The 15419-nt window shown below is 43.1% G+C and overlaps 2 protein-coding genes across 7 annotated transcripts in view; one reads left to right on the top strand and one right to left on the bottom strand.

Annotated features, from left to right (window-relative positions):
- Positions 1-7019, bottom strand: part of LOC128841969 (NADH-cytochrome b5 reductase-like) — a 16516-nt gene extending 9497 nt beyond the window's left edge. The window contains exons 1-4 of one of the 6 annotated variants that reach the window (XM_054037535.1): positions 6797-6862; positions 3204-3303; positions 2181-2329; positions 1091-1178 (exon numbers count right to left, since the gene is read on the bottom strand). In XM_054037535.1, the coding sequence (XP_053893510.1) occupies positions 1091-1174 (84 nt within the window). In that variant the 5' untranslated portion in view covers positions 1175-1178; positions 2181-2329; positions 3204-3303; positions 6797-6862. Of the gene's footprint in view, positions 1-1090; positions 1179-2180; positions 2330-3203; positions 3304-3769; positions 3950-4088; positions 4282-6796; positions 6863-6901 lie in introns of those variants that run through there. The other 5 variants (XM_054037532.1, XM_054037537.1, XM_054037534.1 and 2 more) reach the window with 5 other exon arrangements.
- MRPL37 (mitochondrial ribosomal protein L37) lies at positions 6960-15419 on the top strand. The gene is made up of 7 exons (XM_054037530.1): positions 6960-7441; positions 9368-9551; positions 10101-10216; positions 11008-11193; positions 11486-11643; positions 14438-14641; positions 15183-15419. The coding sequence occupies exons 1-7, from the start codon at positions 7054-7056 to the stop codon at positions 15285-15287; spliced, it is 1341 nt and encodes a 446-aa protein (XP_053893505.1). The 5' UTR covers positions 6960-7053; the 3' UTR covers positions 15288-15419.

Genomic DNA, 15419 nt, shown 5'->3' with positions numbered 1-15419 from the left:
CCTGTGTAATAAGCAAGTATACATGAAATTTCACAGTCAACTTATAAATGTATCCTATTAATGCAGCTCAAATGTAGCACTTTTCCCCAGTTGCCACAATAGTGAAATAACCCACCCATAAAAGTCTTTTATCAGAGTTACACACATTTCTAAAGGACTACATTCTATCATACAAATGAATAATAAATCCTCAAAAGTATAAACTCCTGGGAGACAGGCAGAGGCTAAGAGGTTGTACTCTAATCTGCCTGGAAACTGTAGCTGTCAGAATTTTACACGTGGAGTAAAATCCATCTTCCCCCCAAAAATTAGAAGAGATATGTAAATATGACCAGAAAGATGGAACTGATTTTGATTTCCTACACAAAATAATTATTTTTGCTGACCCTGGTCCTGCAGTCCTTATTCAGGCAAAACTTCCTCCGCCCTGTTTAAGTCAATTGGAGCTTTGCCATTAGCTTCAATAGGGCCAGGATTTCACCCCAAACAGGACTCAGTATCAATTTCTAAATGTGAAGACCACAAAACAGATGCTTTATGGTTCTACATATATTGCAGCAAAATGAACAGTTTCCCTGAAAAGCGTCCTTAAAGCAAACAACCCCTCAACAAGCCTAATTGCTAAAGGTTGCTCTTGTGATAAAGGCACTCTCCAGGGATGCAGGAGAGCTGTTTCATTTCCTGCTGTACCACAAACTTTCAAAATCCTCCATTGGCATTGCCACTGCACTCACATGACAGACTGTAGGGGTGAAAAGGGACCAGAGGGGCATCATTCCCCCAGGGATTCCATGCACAGGATTTAGAACTAAGCCCTGATCCTATTCCTACCATCGTCAATTGGGAATATGTTGTAAATAATTTATTTACAAGACACTTTTTCACTTTCAGTTTTGTGTACGTGAAATGACCACTCTTATCAGCAAAGCACAATGGCCCCTAAATAATTACAAAAATGCTCCATGACACATACTCCTAATTATTATTCTCATTTGCTAAATATTAACAGAGTGAGTTCTGTACATTCAATGGAAGAAAAACACAGTCCCAAGTTGTTTATAATCTTATCTAACTAATATAGACTACTTACTTTTATTAAAACTTCAAAGTATCCTTCAGCGTTTACAGGGCTAACTGGAGTATAAGCTCTCTGAACCTCCAAACCATTCACCATCCCTCTGAGAAGAAAACAAGATGGTACAGGAAACCATTACTGGAATCACTGATTGATACTCTTTGGAGTGATGAGCAAAGGCTATTGTTTGAAATACACAGCAGTCTTTCCTCCCCCTGGGTCATTCTTTGCTGAGACAGATGTTCCCTCAATTAGCTAAAGATCCAGGGAGTGAAATAACCTCAGATTTCTCTGCAGACCCTTTACGACACTCTTTAGTATTCCTCCGATTCTCTAGGCAATGGCACCAGCTATGTTGCACTTGTAGCTTCCCCAGACAAATCAGGCAAAGGAGTGTAACAGACGTTTTGTGTGGAGCAGATGAATGTGCAGTATTGTGAGGAAATGCTATATTAGTAAATTTGAACTGTAAGCTGTTTGGGCTAGGGACTGTTTTTCACTGTTTGTACAGCATCCAGTAAACATATAATAATAACTGATATATATCAATGGTGCCTATAGTCTGACCTTCTTCTGTATCTGACAGTGGTCACCACGAGAAACTAGCACAGATGACAGCTCCTCCCACATGGCCCCTTTTTGGCAAATACTATGCCAGGGGAGGGAATGTTTTTCCTGACCTCAGCTGGCAATCAGCCACAAAGCACATGGACTTTGGATACAATATTGCACGGTGCTTAGCCACCCCAAGCTACAGGGCCTAACATTGAACTTCTGATTTCGTAGTTTGCCTTCATGCCACCACATTGATAAAAATCGTGTACTGAAACAACTACTTTTTCTCTTTTTCCTTCTGTTAATTGCTCTTCTTAGTCACACTTAGTTCTCTTTTCCCCACCACCAACACAAAGGTAATGTTGGGAAAAAATGAAGCTACGGAGTGGGTTTTCACCATAAAATTAAACTTAAACTCATGAGTTCTTTCAACTGTATCATTACAGAAGCACAGAAATTATGATTTACTTGGTATGAAATCTTTGTATATTGACAAACTGCATATTAAGTCACGTAATGTAGCCCATTTAACTAGAGACAAGTACAGTACCTTAACACAATATGTTGTCCTAAACTCAATCCCAGGCTGCTATTTCCTGGCAGCTCAAATTTATACTGGTAGGTGTCCTCTGTTAGCTGTTCCACAGAGCTTATCTTGAAAGCAGTAAATGTATCTGGATTTAATTCTGAATTACTACTCTGCAAAAACAACAATAAGTAATTACTGGGGTAGGCAGCATCCTTTATTTCACTTTTATTTTTAAAAAAACTTGTGTGTGAATTTAATGCTGGTGAAACTTAGGACCCCAGAAAAATGTGCCTTGAAAACTCTAGGGACAAGCACAGATTTGGGGTCTCTCTGCTGGTTTGTTTTTTCGCAGTGTTTTTTTCAAAATCTAAGATGTCATTTTAAAAAAAAAAAAGTTAGATTCCAGATCCTATGACCACAAAGAAAACCTTCTAAAGATGACTCAGTGCAATGCTGTCTTCCTGAGGGTACAGAGAGAGTTCAGTAGAAACAGCTCTAACAGAGCTTAAGATCCTAATGGGGACTTAACGCTGAACTCTAATGACCATTTTAAAAACCAACACTGTTAATTATTTCACTGCTGATTATGTTAGTAGAAACATCCTGCTTTACCAGCATGGTTGTATTTATTTGAAAGGGGATTTGACAGGAATAAAACTATGTTTTGAAGAGGCAAATAATTGACTGCTGTGTCAAATATTAATTTTTTATCCTCAATATATAAACCTGAAAATGAAGGTAAAATAAAAGTTGTCTAAGGTGAACAGTGAACGCTATCATAGCAGAAGAGATGCTGACACTCTCATCTCTGCTTTTTTCCCTAAAAACTTGTTGCCTCAAGCTGTGGAATCACCACCTATTCTACACAGGGCACATCACTGTAATATCTGAACACCTTCAGTAGTGCATTAAGAATGTGAGTAACACCTGTCATGTGCTGGTTCTCTCATCCTCTCAACAGAGAAAGACGTATGTGCAGGACTTTTTTTAATATACATGTTGCTATATATTTATGTTAGGGACAGAAAGACCAAAGAAATGCACCTTGCACTTGGACCGGAAGGTGGTGAAGTTTATGATGGCCCTTCATTTTCTGGGTGAGTTCATTCGAGTTTCAGACTGGCCCTGAAGAAAGTTCTGTCACCTGCACAAACAAGCTTTAGCCTTATTTTATCACCTTCATGTGATGTGAGCTTGCTGTAGTGGCACCAGAAATTGCACTTTAATGAGGTACATAATGAAATCCAGAGAATTTGGGAATTTCCATTATAGCAGGTACACCTCTACCTCGATATAACGCGACCCGATATAACACGAATTCGGATATAATGCGGTAAAGCAGTGCTCCAGGTGGGGGCACCACTCCGGTGGATCAAAGCAAGTTCGATATAACGCGGTTTCACCTATAACGCCGTAAGATTTTTTGGCTCCCGAGGACAGCGTTATATCGAGGTAGGGATGTATTATGGGGGAGGTCTAAATTCCTCTAATAAAAGACCATTATAGATCACCCCACCCTCAGCTACACAGCTATCAAACGCTTACAAACACAAATGTGATAAAAGTACTGACTGATTGGATGCTATGAAGAAGACCTTTAAAGTCCCTACCTCCTCCTTCTGTTTGGTCAGGAGGCTTCTGTCTTTCTTTGCTTTGGCTTCTTCCCACTGGGCTAGCTCCTTCTGATACACATCATAGACACATGGTTTGCAGCCGCTGCCACAGCACTGAGATGGCAAGGGTTCAGTGGGCATAAGAGAGAGCCAGTCATCCTCACTTTCACTCATTACCTACAAACACAACCCAAGCATCATTCACAGGGCTACATGTTTTAAGAAAGAGGCACACATGAATCTGGTGCTAGCTATCTGCTGCTTTAGAGACATCCATCTCAATATGTTGAAGATTTAATTCAGGAGGCATCCAAACTTTATCTAGCTGAAGATATATTTGGCTAACTTGATACAAGCAACGCTCCATCTTCATTTGAGTGGCTGCAATCCTCTGCTTTAATACAGAATTGTTATACTGCATATGACCAATGGCCCACAAAGTCCAGTATCCTGTCAGTGACTGTGGCCAATCCCAGATGATGCTGAGAAAGGTGTAAGAAACCCATGAACAGTTTGGTGAGCGGTTTATGCCCAGCAGAATAAGTGTCTGTATTGCATATACATTAGACAGGAAAAATAATGTAACTGTGGATGTTCTCAATATTCATATAAATTGCTATATTTTTTAAATCCTAGACTCAGCTTTAGTGACCAAAGAAGAGTATTGTGACCTAGGATTTATTATCTCTGTGGGCTACACCCTTACATTAAAGATGAATACTTGGTGTGCTCTGGTCCCATCTTTATCTTGCATCTTCCTCTAAACCCCCTCCTTCAATACATCTTTATTAAAGTACTGTATTCAACATATAAAGTAGCATTCTAAAATGTGGCCTGCAGCTGCCCCCCCTTTTAATAGAGAGGTTCAACCTCTGGGAGGCTGGAAGATAAGCGATGCTGGAGAAATACAGGTGGTGGTCAGAGAGAGGAACTTGACAGGGAGCAGTGTTTAGTGAAATCAGCCAAGTGAAGGACCATTTTGGTGAGCAAGAGAGTTGCTACTGGGTTAGAGATCGAATAAGTAAGCGAGGGCAAGCACTGGTAGAATTATCTTTAACTCCCCATCCAAATATCCTTATATCAGACACTCCTAGATCATGTCCTATCAAAAGAAGTCCCAAAACTGACCTCTGAGGAACATCATAACTTTTTAATGCACTGCTAAACTTGATATTATTCTCAATGCTTTGGCATATACCGATGAAGAGTGCTAGATAAGAGCTAGATATCATTAATGCTGTATCATTCAAAAATGAAGAAAATTATAAAACCACAAGCGGTAGCATTGAAGAATACTTAACACCTATAACCATTTTCATTTTCAAGGTGCGTTATGGGCATTAAAACTTATCTTCACACTTGTGACAAACATATTATTCTCATTTTACTGATGGAGAAATAGAACACTAAGGCCACCATTTTGAAAAGTGGCCACTGGCTTTAGCAGTCTAGCCACAGGGAGCAACACGCTGAGCATCCATAGCAAAGTCAATAGGAGTCGTGGGTGCTCAGCATGTCTGACAAGTTAGGTCCTAGGTGTCTATTATCTCAAAATAAGTAGCCATTAAAAAAATTAGCCTTTGTGACCTGACCAAGGCCAAAGATTAAGATCAGTTGTTAGCACAGGGCATACAGCTCATGAGAGCTGACTCCTAGCATTGTACTCAGACCGTGCTACCTTCCACCCAAGGAATATTCTTCTTTCACCCAAAGATAGTAAGTTCCTTGGAGCAGGTACTATGCCCCTATCTTTCTGTTGGGAAAGAGCCTAGGACATCAGGGAAGGCAGGTCTCTGCTTTGGTGAGTTTCCAATCCGGACAAACGGAGAGTAGGCGAAAGGGGCCTGTACAACACAGGAGCAGTGTTTGGGGAGGGCATTCAATATGCCTCTCAGTTCTGTGATTCAGGTACGGCTGTAGTATGATAAAACCATCTTCCCATTGCAGTCCAGCCCATCCATGCAACCCCATTATGCTACCAGGCAAAGGCGAGACTGGGAGCCTGCTGCTCCCTGTAGCTATGGGAGGTGGCAGCTAATCATCCCAGTTGGTGGGACCCAGAGTCAGGACACATTGCAGAGCGGCTATCTTGAAGCCCCAGCTCCTGGAGTCATGGGATTAGGGGAGAAGCTCTGCATTCATGGATGGACAGGTTCAGTCTGTGCCACGGTAGAGACAGGCTTGGAAATGGGGCCCCCAGCTAGGGTTGTCAGGTGTTCAAAAAGGGACCCTGGCAGCTCCCGTCAACACTACTGACCAAGCCACTAAAAGTCCAGTTGGCGGCGCAGCATGGCTAATGTAGTCTCCCTGCCTGACCGGCCTCCCACGGCTCCCGGAAGTAACCGGCACGTCCAGCTCCTTGGTGCGGGGCGGCCACTGGGCGAGCGCTGGCTCCGCAGCTCCCACTGTCCGGGAGCCGCGGCCCACGAGAGCTGTGGGAGCGACACCTACAGGCCACTTCTGGGAGCCGCCTGAGGTACGCACCACCTGGCCAGAGCCTGCATCCCGAAACGCTCCCACACCCCAACCCCCTGCCCCAGCCTGGAGCCCCCTCCTGCACCCCAAACCCTTCGGTCCCAGCCTGGAGCCCCTCCTGCTCCCCAACCCCCTCATCCCTGGCCCCAGCCAGAGCTCTCACACCCCCACCTCCCCCCAACCCTTTGTCCCAGCCCAACCCTGCACCCCAAATCCCCAGCCACACCCCAGAGCCTGCAGCCCCAGCCCGGTGAAAGTGAGCGAAGGTGGGGGAGGGAGAGCGAGCGGAGGGCGGGGCCTGGGGCAGGGGCGGGGCGGGGGTGTTCGGGTTCCCGCCATTAGAGCGTTGTCAGTCCTGCTGGCGGAGCCGGGCCCAGCGCCCTCCGCTCCGGTTATGCCCCGCTATAGCCCACGTGGGGTGGGCAACACCGGACATGGCGGGGGGGGTTGCTCAGGGACTGCCCCTCCCCCCCCGAACTCTCCTCCCTCCCGCCGGGCAGTGACCGGCCCCTCGTCCTGCCCCGAGCCATCCTCCGGCTCGCGACCTACCAACGGCCACGTGCCCTCGGCGACGCCCCCGCCAGTCGCGGCCCCCAGAACCCGAGTGGCGCCACGCCCCCTTTCGCCGGGAGGGCGGGAACAGAAAGAGCTTACCCACGAGTCATTGGCGGGCGGTGCCGTCAGTCGCCGGGACAGCGGGCGCGCTGCGTACCCGGCATGCCCCGCGCTAGGGAAAATGGCGGCCCCCAGTCGGTGACTCTTCCGGGTGGCTGGGCGAGGGCTGGCGTCCCTGACGGGAGCCGACCATGGCGGGGTTATGGTGGCCTACGAGGCCGGCGGCCGGGGCGCTGAGGGCGTGGGGCCCGCGTGGGCCGCACCGCGGCAAGACTGTGCAGGTCCCCCGCAAGCCGCTGCCCCGCACGCCCTGGACCACCCGCGGGCCGCCCCCGGGGGCCCCCCTGCCCCGCAGCTGGCAGGACAAGCGGCCGGTGCAGGAGCAGATCCCCGGGCTGGAGCAGGTCACCTACGCGGACAAGCAGTACTTCGTGCCCTGGCTGGCCCGGCCCCGCCACCCGCACTGGGAGCGTGGCTGGCACGACCCCCGCCACTCCCCGGGGCCGCGCTACGAGGAGATGCCCCTCTACAAGGAGCGCGTCTGCTACGTGTGCCACCAGCGAGCCAAGATGCTGGAAGGTAGCGGGCGCGGGGCAGGGGTGCTGGGTGGGTGAGGGAGCCAGGCCGCCGTGAGGACTGGGGGGAGGGGGGCAGGAGCGCCCAGCCTTGCCTGGGGCAGCAGCAGGGTGTTGGAAAAGGCGGCCCCCTCGTTAGGGCACCAGCCTCGGGAGAGCCAGGGTCAGTTCCCTGAGCTGGCACTGCTTTCCTAGGTCACCCTCGGCAAGTTACTGCAGCTCTGTGCCTCACTTCCCCAGCTGTAGCTGGGGATAATAGCTGCTGCCCTGCCCTCCACCCCCATTATAAATACATGAGGTTGTAAGGTGCTCAGATGCTACAAGTGATGGGGTCATAGAAATACCTTAGACTGGGAGGAGGGGTGTAGAGGGACCTGCCTGAGAGAGCTAGAGTAGCAGTTAAGGGGCAACCATAATAATATGCAACAACTAGCTGCCAGACCTAGCCTATAATTAGGGCCCTACCAAATTCAAGGCCATGAAAAACTCCTCACAGACTGTGAAATCTGGTGTGTTATGTGCTTTTACCCTGTACAGATTTTAGAGGGGAGACCATCATTTCTCAAATTGGGGATCCTGACCCAAAATGGAGTTGCAGGGAGATCACGAGTTTGTTTGGGTTTGGGGTGCGGGGGGGTGGAAGGAGAGAGAGAATCACTGTGCTGAGTGGCTGGAGAGCAGTGGCTGTTGGCCGGGCACCCTGCTCTGAAGGCAGCACCATGCCAGCAGCAGCGCACAAATAAGGGGGGCAATACCATACTGTGCCATGCCATCCTTACTTCTGCACTGCTAGTGGTAGCAGATCTGCCTTCAGAGCTGGGCCTCCCAGCAAACAGCTGCTGCTCTCCAAGTGCCCAGCTCTGAAGGCAGCACCACTCCAGCAGTGCAGAAGTAAGGGTAGCAGTACCACAACCCCTTCTCCAATAACTTTGCAAACCCCTCCCCCCCAACTCCTTTTTAGGTCACTACCCCTACAATTACAAAACTGTGAAATGGCAGATTTAAATAGCTGAAATCATGATATTTATGATTTTTGAAATCCCATGACCATGAAATTAACCAAAATGGACTGTGAATTTGGTCAGGGGGGAGTTGCTGCGTGTTATAACTCAGGTGGGGGCTGCCCATTATCCTAAAACAGCTCATATCAAGAGGGCATTTTGTGTTGGCTGGAGTGGCTGTAACCTGACTCGTGGTGGGGAGTGGGCCATGCCTCCCCCCAAACCAGCTCACATGTATACAACAATAGTGGTGTGCATAGTAGTCTAGCACCTACTTTCTTAGGTGGGTGGACCAACAAAAATACTGGATTAGTTTGTAAGGGCTGCAGGGTAGGAACCATGTCACCTGAAGGTACAGGGCTGTGCAGAGGGGGGCTCTGATTTTTGTTGGGGCCCCAGCTACTATGATAATGTAAACAGAAAGCTAAGAAACTTTGGCAAGGGGTACAGGCTCTCTTTCCTTTCAGTATGGATACCAGCACTTAATTTCAGATCAACTATGCATGCAGCAGAATGCAAGATCCCATTTACATTTAACATGAAGTATAATATGCAAAGTATACATATGCTATATGTAGTCTCTCATATCTTGTTTCCTTGTAATTCTTAACCCAATATACTACAATTAAAAAACAAGTAGGGAAAAACACTTCTAAACTAATCTTTCAACTTACATGTGTAACTTATGTGGTGCTAATGAGGCATGCACACTTATTTCAGTGTTGTAAAACAGTACATAAATGAAAGTGGTCAGACTACATAAAATTAATGTTCCTGATAACTTGGTCATGCTGAGAAGTATTCTATATTAGTGGTAGCATAAGTGCTTAAGATTCAATAGGTAAAAGAGCATTTTTATATTAACCCATTTATGGCATAGTTAACACTGCTGAATATCTTCAATAACTATATTTTGATTTGACTCCAAGGAGTAAGGCAAGCGCTCTGGCTAACAAAGACAAAATTAATGGAAGGCTTACCTCCAAAAGTACTTAGTATTATTGATGAACCAGCCAACCAACTAGAGAATCAGGATGAGAAAGTACAAAATGCAATTTCTCATGCACGTGTCTGGAATACCACTGAACTTATTCCCAAGAGAGAGAGTTATTGGTAAGTCCTCAAAAGTTAAAGAAATCTTTACTTACACTGCAACCTTTTCAGGGAAGCTCTGCTTCAAACAGCCAGTTTTTTTTAATCAGTATGTTTAAAAAAAAAAAAAAATTACCAGCAGAACATTATATTTACTGTTTAATGTTACTGAGGTGAATTCAGTTTGTATCTGGTTGCCAGCCCTCACTTGTTTACAATTGTACTTGTGTGTATATTCAAAACTTGTTTTCATCTTATGTCAAAGTGTGTAACAGTCTATGGGTTTGTACAAACTTAGTTCTATTTTAGATCATATCCCAGCTAATACAGATGTCAATTGTTTTAATAATTGAAAGTAAACATTATCACTGCCAACTTGGAACCCGATTGGTATGTCAGATGGATTTAAGTATTAAACAAATCTGCATTAACCATTTGGAAATGTTACATATTTCATACTGTTACGGCTTACTTGTAGTCATGTACTAGAATGAAAGTTATAGGTGTACAGAATATACAATGCAAAGTCATTTTGTATCCTATCCTACTAATTCTTGTCTCATTCTAAAGCCCTGTACTCTTGGAAGACTTGTTACATTTGTGTAGGACAATGGCTAGCAAGTATCCTTCCCTCTCTAAAAGAATGTTGGCTAGAGACTACAAAGTGGCGGCTACATGGGAGAGAGGTTAGTAACTTTATTTTATTTATGTGTAGAAAACACTTCTCTCTTTCTCTTTACTTGTAATCCTGATAGGGAATAATAAAGAAAAATACTAGCTTTAAAGCTAAGGACATGGATGAGGATTAAAATAAGGCTAACACCTATGAAACCAAGTGTCTCAGAACCTTTTAGCTTTAAATAGTGCATTAGGCATAGTTGAGGTAAGATAGCTGGTCCCTTGTCCTCAGAAGTTTACTATCTAAACTTTACAGAATATGAAAGAGACATTGGGGGGAGAGGAGACAGACAATGGTGCATGACAAAAGGCAATATGAGCATTGTTTTCTAAAGAACTGATGATTTGTTTACTACAATGTGTGCATGAAATCTGTACAATCTTTCAAGCCATACTTATGTGGGATCGATAAGTAGTGAACTGGATAAATAGAATTGTTATGTTTGTATTCTGTGTAAATCACTGTCTCCAGTTGGGCAGCTACTTAACATTCATTTTGGGGGGGGGGGGGGGAGAGACAACACGAGGTGCCTTCCAAAGTAAATCGGTATTCTTGCAGTAAGACTATTGTGACACTTCATGGTTAACTATGCAGGGGTTAGCCTATGGCTTCATTTTTCCATAGTGTATTAAACATTAGCAAATGAAACCTAGGGCATCTTTTCCTTTGGATGCATGTTACAGTAAAATTATAGCAATAGAAGAATAAATTAATAGATATGGTGGCAGATTTATTCTTAAGTACAAGTGTTTAGTGAGTCTTTGCAATGTTTGCATGCAATATAATCTCTCTTTACAGAATCATCTATTCTTCAGGTTCGTGGCTTGAATGGAATACTTCTGAATGCCATTAATCCATTATTGCCAGTAGCCTCCAAGGATGAGATTCTGGCTACTGAAAACCACATTCTAGAGACCTTCCATCCCATCTCTCCTACAATTGATCTTCAGGAAGTTAATGTATATGAAGAACGAAATGATACAGGTAAAAGTTGCATAGCAGTTACATAAACATTCAGGTTAATGTTTACTAGTGGACAGCACTACAATCTTTAACTTCCCCATTCCCTTAAACATTTCATGTGCTGATGTTAGATGGTGTACAGTTGATAATGGATTAGCCAATTTGCTAGCGCTATATAGGGTATCTTACGTGTTCTTCAGAGTAGTAAGTCTAATCTGCGTTAATACAAATTTAATAATTACTGAAAAGAGTAAAGGAAAGACTAACTTTGTAGTAAACTTTTTTTTGTATATCATGGTTACCCATAATCCAGGTTTTAGAGAGGGTTATCCCTACCCTCATCCTCACACTCTGTACTTTGTGGAATCAGCCAACATTCGTCCAGCTCGATTTAAACCAGAACAACTCCGGGCTAAAATGCTCATGTTTGCTTTTGGCAATGCACTGGCAAAGGCGAAGATGCTATATGGGGTACGTATTAAAATGACGGTCATACCTCACAACTTCTATAGTAGATGTCATTGTTCATGGAGGCTGTTGTAATGGTATTATCTAAAGGTGCAGTACAACCTGTGTGGTTGGAGATGAATACATTGCAAGCCAGCAGCAAAGAAAGTTTTGCTTTCAATTATACAAAATTGAGAAATAGTACAGTGATCTCACAGACTTGGATTAGAAGGTAGATTGTTGAAATATGTACTTACTACCTGCACTTTTACTTAACTATGGAGATAGAAGGTATCTGTTGATGAGTTTTAGTTCAGACAAATATAGCATGGAGTTTGTGATTCAAACTTTCCTATACCATCCCATCGTGCCCCAGTTCTGACCTAGAAATATGAACGCTAGATGGGAGTGGGTAGTTCAGTCCATAGCATTGTAGCTGAAATTTCCAAGAAGGATGCCAAGCACTGTGGACTTATGATATGGACTCCTCTCTCTTTGAAACTGGAGTGAAACTCAGAGCACTTCAGAGGCCACTAAGCAGCCACTAGATGGCAATGACTTAGTCACTGTTGACCTGGATTGAATTTGAACGATGACTAGGGGGGGAAAGCCTCTGAATTCCATTAAGTCGGATATTACAATATTTTGAAATCTGCATTGATAACCATTTGAGGGGGGAGGGATAGCTCAGTGGCTTGAGCATTGGCCTGTGAGCTCAATCCTTGAGGGGGCCACTTAAGGATCGGGGGCAAAATCAGTACTTGGTCCCTCTAGTGAAGGCAGGGGGCTGGACTTGATGACCTTTCAAGGTCCCTTCCAGTTCTAGGAGGTGGAATATCTCCATTAATTAAAAAAAAAAAAAAAATTTTTTTATATCATCTAGTGACTTTGTAGGCCAGGGATTTATAGGTAACCTTTAAAGACATGTTTTGATTCTTAAATTGTTTGTCAATTCAGAGTAACACCTTGTTATGCCAATAGCAATTATTTTAATGTGTTAATGAAGGTTAAGAGTAGACTGGCAATGGGTAGAAATCAGTTGAAGCAATTGTCTTGGGTGTAGCTGAAGTGAAAAACTAGAACAGACGTGTAATTCAGTTTACGTCTATATTCCATTGCCATTTGAAAGAATTAAAATTAAGGCTGTCAAGCGATTAAAAAAATTGATTAATCACTCTTTAATAGAATACCATTTATTTAAATATTTTGGATGTTTTATACATTTTCAAATATTGATTTCAATTACAACACAGAATACAAAGTGTAGTGCTTTTATATTTTTGATTACAAATATTTGCACTTTAAAAAGCAAAAGAAATACTATTTTTCAAATCACCTAAGTACTGTAGAACAATCTCTTCACCATAGAAGTTGAACTTAAATGTAGATTTGTGTACAAAAAAATTACTGCATTCAAAAATAAAACAATGGAAAACTTTAGAGCCTACAAGTCCACAGAGTCCTGGTTTCTTGTTTGTCTGAGCGATTCGCTCAACAAGTTTGTTTACGTTTGCAGGAGATAATGCTTCCTGTTCACAATGTCACCTGAAAGTGAGAACAGGTATTCTCATGGCACTGTTGTAGCCGGCCTCACAAGATATTTACCTGCCAGATGCGCTAAAAATTCATATGTCCCTTCGTGCATCAACCACTATTCCAGAGGACATGCGTCCATGCTGATGACGGGTTCTGCTAGATAACAATCCAAAGCAGTGTGGAACAACACGTGTTCATTTTCATCATCTGAGTCAGATGCCACCAGCAGAAGGTGGACTTTCTTTTTTTGGTGGTTCAGGATCTGTAGTTTCCGCACAGGAGAATTGCTCTTTTAAGACTTCTGAAAGCATGTTCAACACCTCATCCCTCTCAGATTTTGGAAGGCACTTCAGATTCTTAAACCATGGATTGAGTGCTGTAGCTATCTTTAGATATCTCACATTGGTACCTTCTTTGTGTTTTGTCAAATCTTCAGCACAGGTGTTCTTAAAATGAACATGTGCTGAGTCATCAGCCAAGACTACTATGACATGAAATATATGGCAGAATGTAGGTAAAATAGAGCTGGAGACATACAATTCTCCCTCAAGGAGTTGAGTCAAATTTAATTAACACTTTTTTTTTTTAACGAGCAGCAGCATGGAATGGTGGCCAAAGCATGAAAGGGCATACAAATGTTTAGCATATCTGGCATGTAAATACCTTGCAATGCCAGCTACAGAAGTCTCATAAATAAGAAGTGGGCAGCATTATCTCCCATAAGTGTAAGCAAACTTGTTTGCCTTAGTGAGTGGCTGAACGAGAAGTAGGACTGAGTGGACTTGCAGGCTCTAAAATTTTGCATCGTTTGAGTGCAGTTATGTAACAATCTACATTTGTAAGTTGCACTTTCATGATTGCACTGCAGTACTTGTATGAGGTGAATTGAAAAATACTAGTTTTACAGTGCAAATATTTGTAATCAAAAATGTAAAGTGAGCAGTGTACACTTTGTAGTGTGTTGTAATTGAAATCTATATTTGAAAATGTAGAAAAACATCCAAAATATTTAATACATTTCAATTGGTATTCTATTGTTTAACAATGTGATAAACTGCAATTAATCGCAATTAATTTTGAGTTAATTGCATGAGTTAACTGATTAATGGACAGCCCTAATTAAAATACAAAATCTATATTCAAAACCTGTTCGAACAGAACTTTGAGCAAGATATTACATTTGTTAAAGTCCTGGCTTTAAACCAAATGATAATTGCTGATTCTGTATCTTCTCAGCCATTGTCTGTTGTAACTCTTCCTCCCTTCCCTCCACCCTACCCAGGATGATCCCAAAGTTTTAGAGCACCCGGTGGTAGTACAAAGCATTGGTACAGAGGGTCGTATTTTCCAGTTCATGGTGTTCCAGTTAAATACAACAGACTTGGCTTCTAATGATGGTGTTAAAAACCTCGTCTGGATTGATTCTGATCAGTATATGTATGACTACATCCGGTATCTTCCAGGAATCAGGAAGAAAGTTGTCAAGGTAAGTTAACAGGCTTGAGAGAACTAGTTTACTCACCAGAATTATAGAGTGGAAATCCTATCCCTTTACATATATTTTGAGCCTTAGGAGCTTGTACAGACGGTATTGGTATAGATAGGACAATAGGCTGTTTGGTACTTAATTGTGAACACTGAAATAATATAGGGCAACTGTCAGTCCTGTTTATAGATCAGTGTATTCAGCTGCATTGCAATTTATATTAAGCTTGCTAAGATGGAGACATTTTATGTAGATGTACAATTTCATTATGTCCTTATTGAAAAAGTTATTCAGTGAAATAATTAGGTACATGGAGAGAATATTGTCAACTCCCCTTAGACTAGGAAGACTCTAGTCTCACTGGGTAAATTCCCCACCCATCAGTGCAATCCCAATGGAAATACGCTCAAACCCGCTTGTCTGTCAGAGAAAGCTTGTTTCAGACTGCATGTTTCAAGTTGTCTCTAAGTATAAAGAAAGACTATTGCTTGGGAAAATATCAGTTCACTACAAACTGAATATCCCAGTCTCTTCTCCACAGTTTCCTCCTGGAATATATGGCTATCTACCTGACACATTCAAGAAGTTTCTGGCACTGTATTTGCATGGAGCTGTGCAAGATTCTACTCAAACCAAAATCCTTTAAGTTTACTTCCTGCTATTTTCATCAGAAGATCGTACAGCTAAGCAAATGTGATCGTATACTACTCTTAAATGGAGTAATTTAAGGGTTTAAAACCTAACAATTTTTGAAAATAAAAGACTTTTTTTTAGTGTG

Source organism: Malaclemys terrapin, chromosome 8, assembly GCF_027887155.1.
Source record: "Malaclemys terrapin pileata isolate rMalTer1 chromosome 8, rMalTer1.hap1, whole genome shotgun sequence".
NCBI classification, from domain to species: domain Eukaryota; kingdom Metazoa; phylum Chordata; order Testudines; family Emydidae; genus Malaclemys; species Malaclemys terrapin.
The sequence above is the reverse complement of the archived record's forward strand: the minus strand, read 5'-3'. Positions and strand labels throughout refer to the sequence as shown.

Bases quoted from the DNA above. Each gene is read 5' to 3' on its own strand.
- MRPL37 (XM_054037530.1), top strand. From the start codon at position 7,054: ATGGCGGGGTTATGGTGGCCTACGAGGCCGGCGGCCGGGGCGCTGAGG. The intron at 9,552-10,100 runs GTAAGTCCTCAA...CTCATTCTAAAG, and splicing joins CCCAAGAGAGAGAGTTATTG to CCCTGTACTCTTGGAAGACT. The intron at 14,642-15,182 runs GTAAGTTAACAG...TCTTCTCCACAG, and splicing joins TCAGGAAGAAAGTTGTCAAG to TTTCCTCCTGGAATATATGG.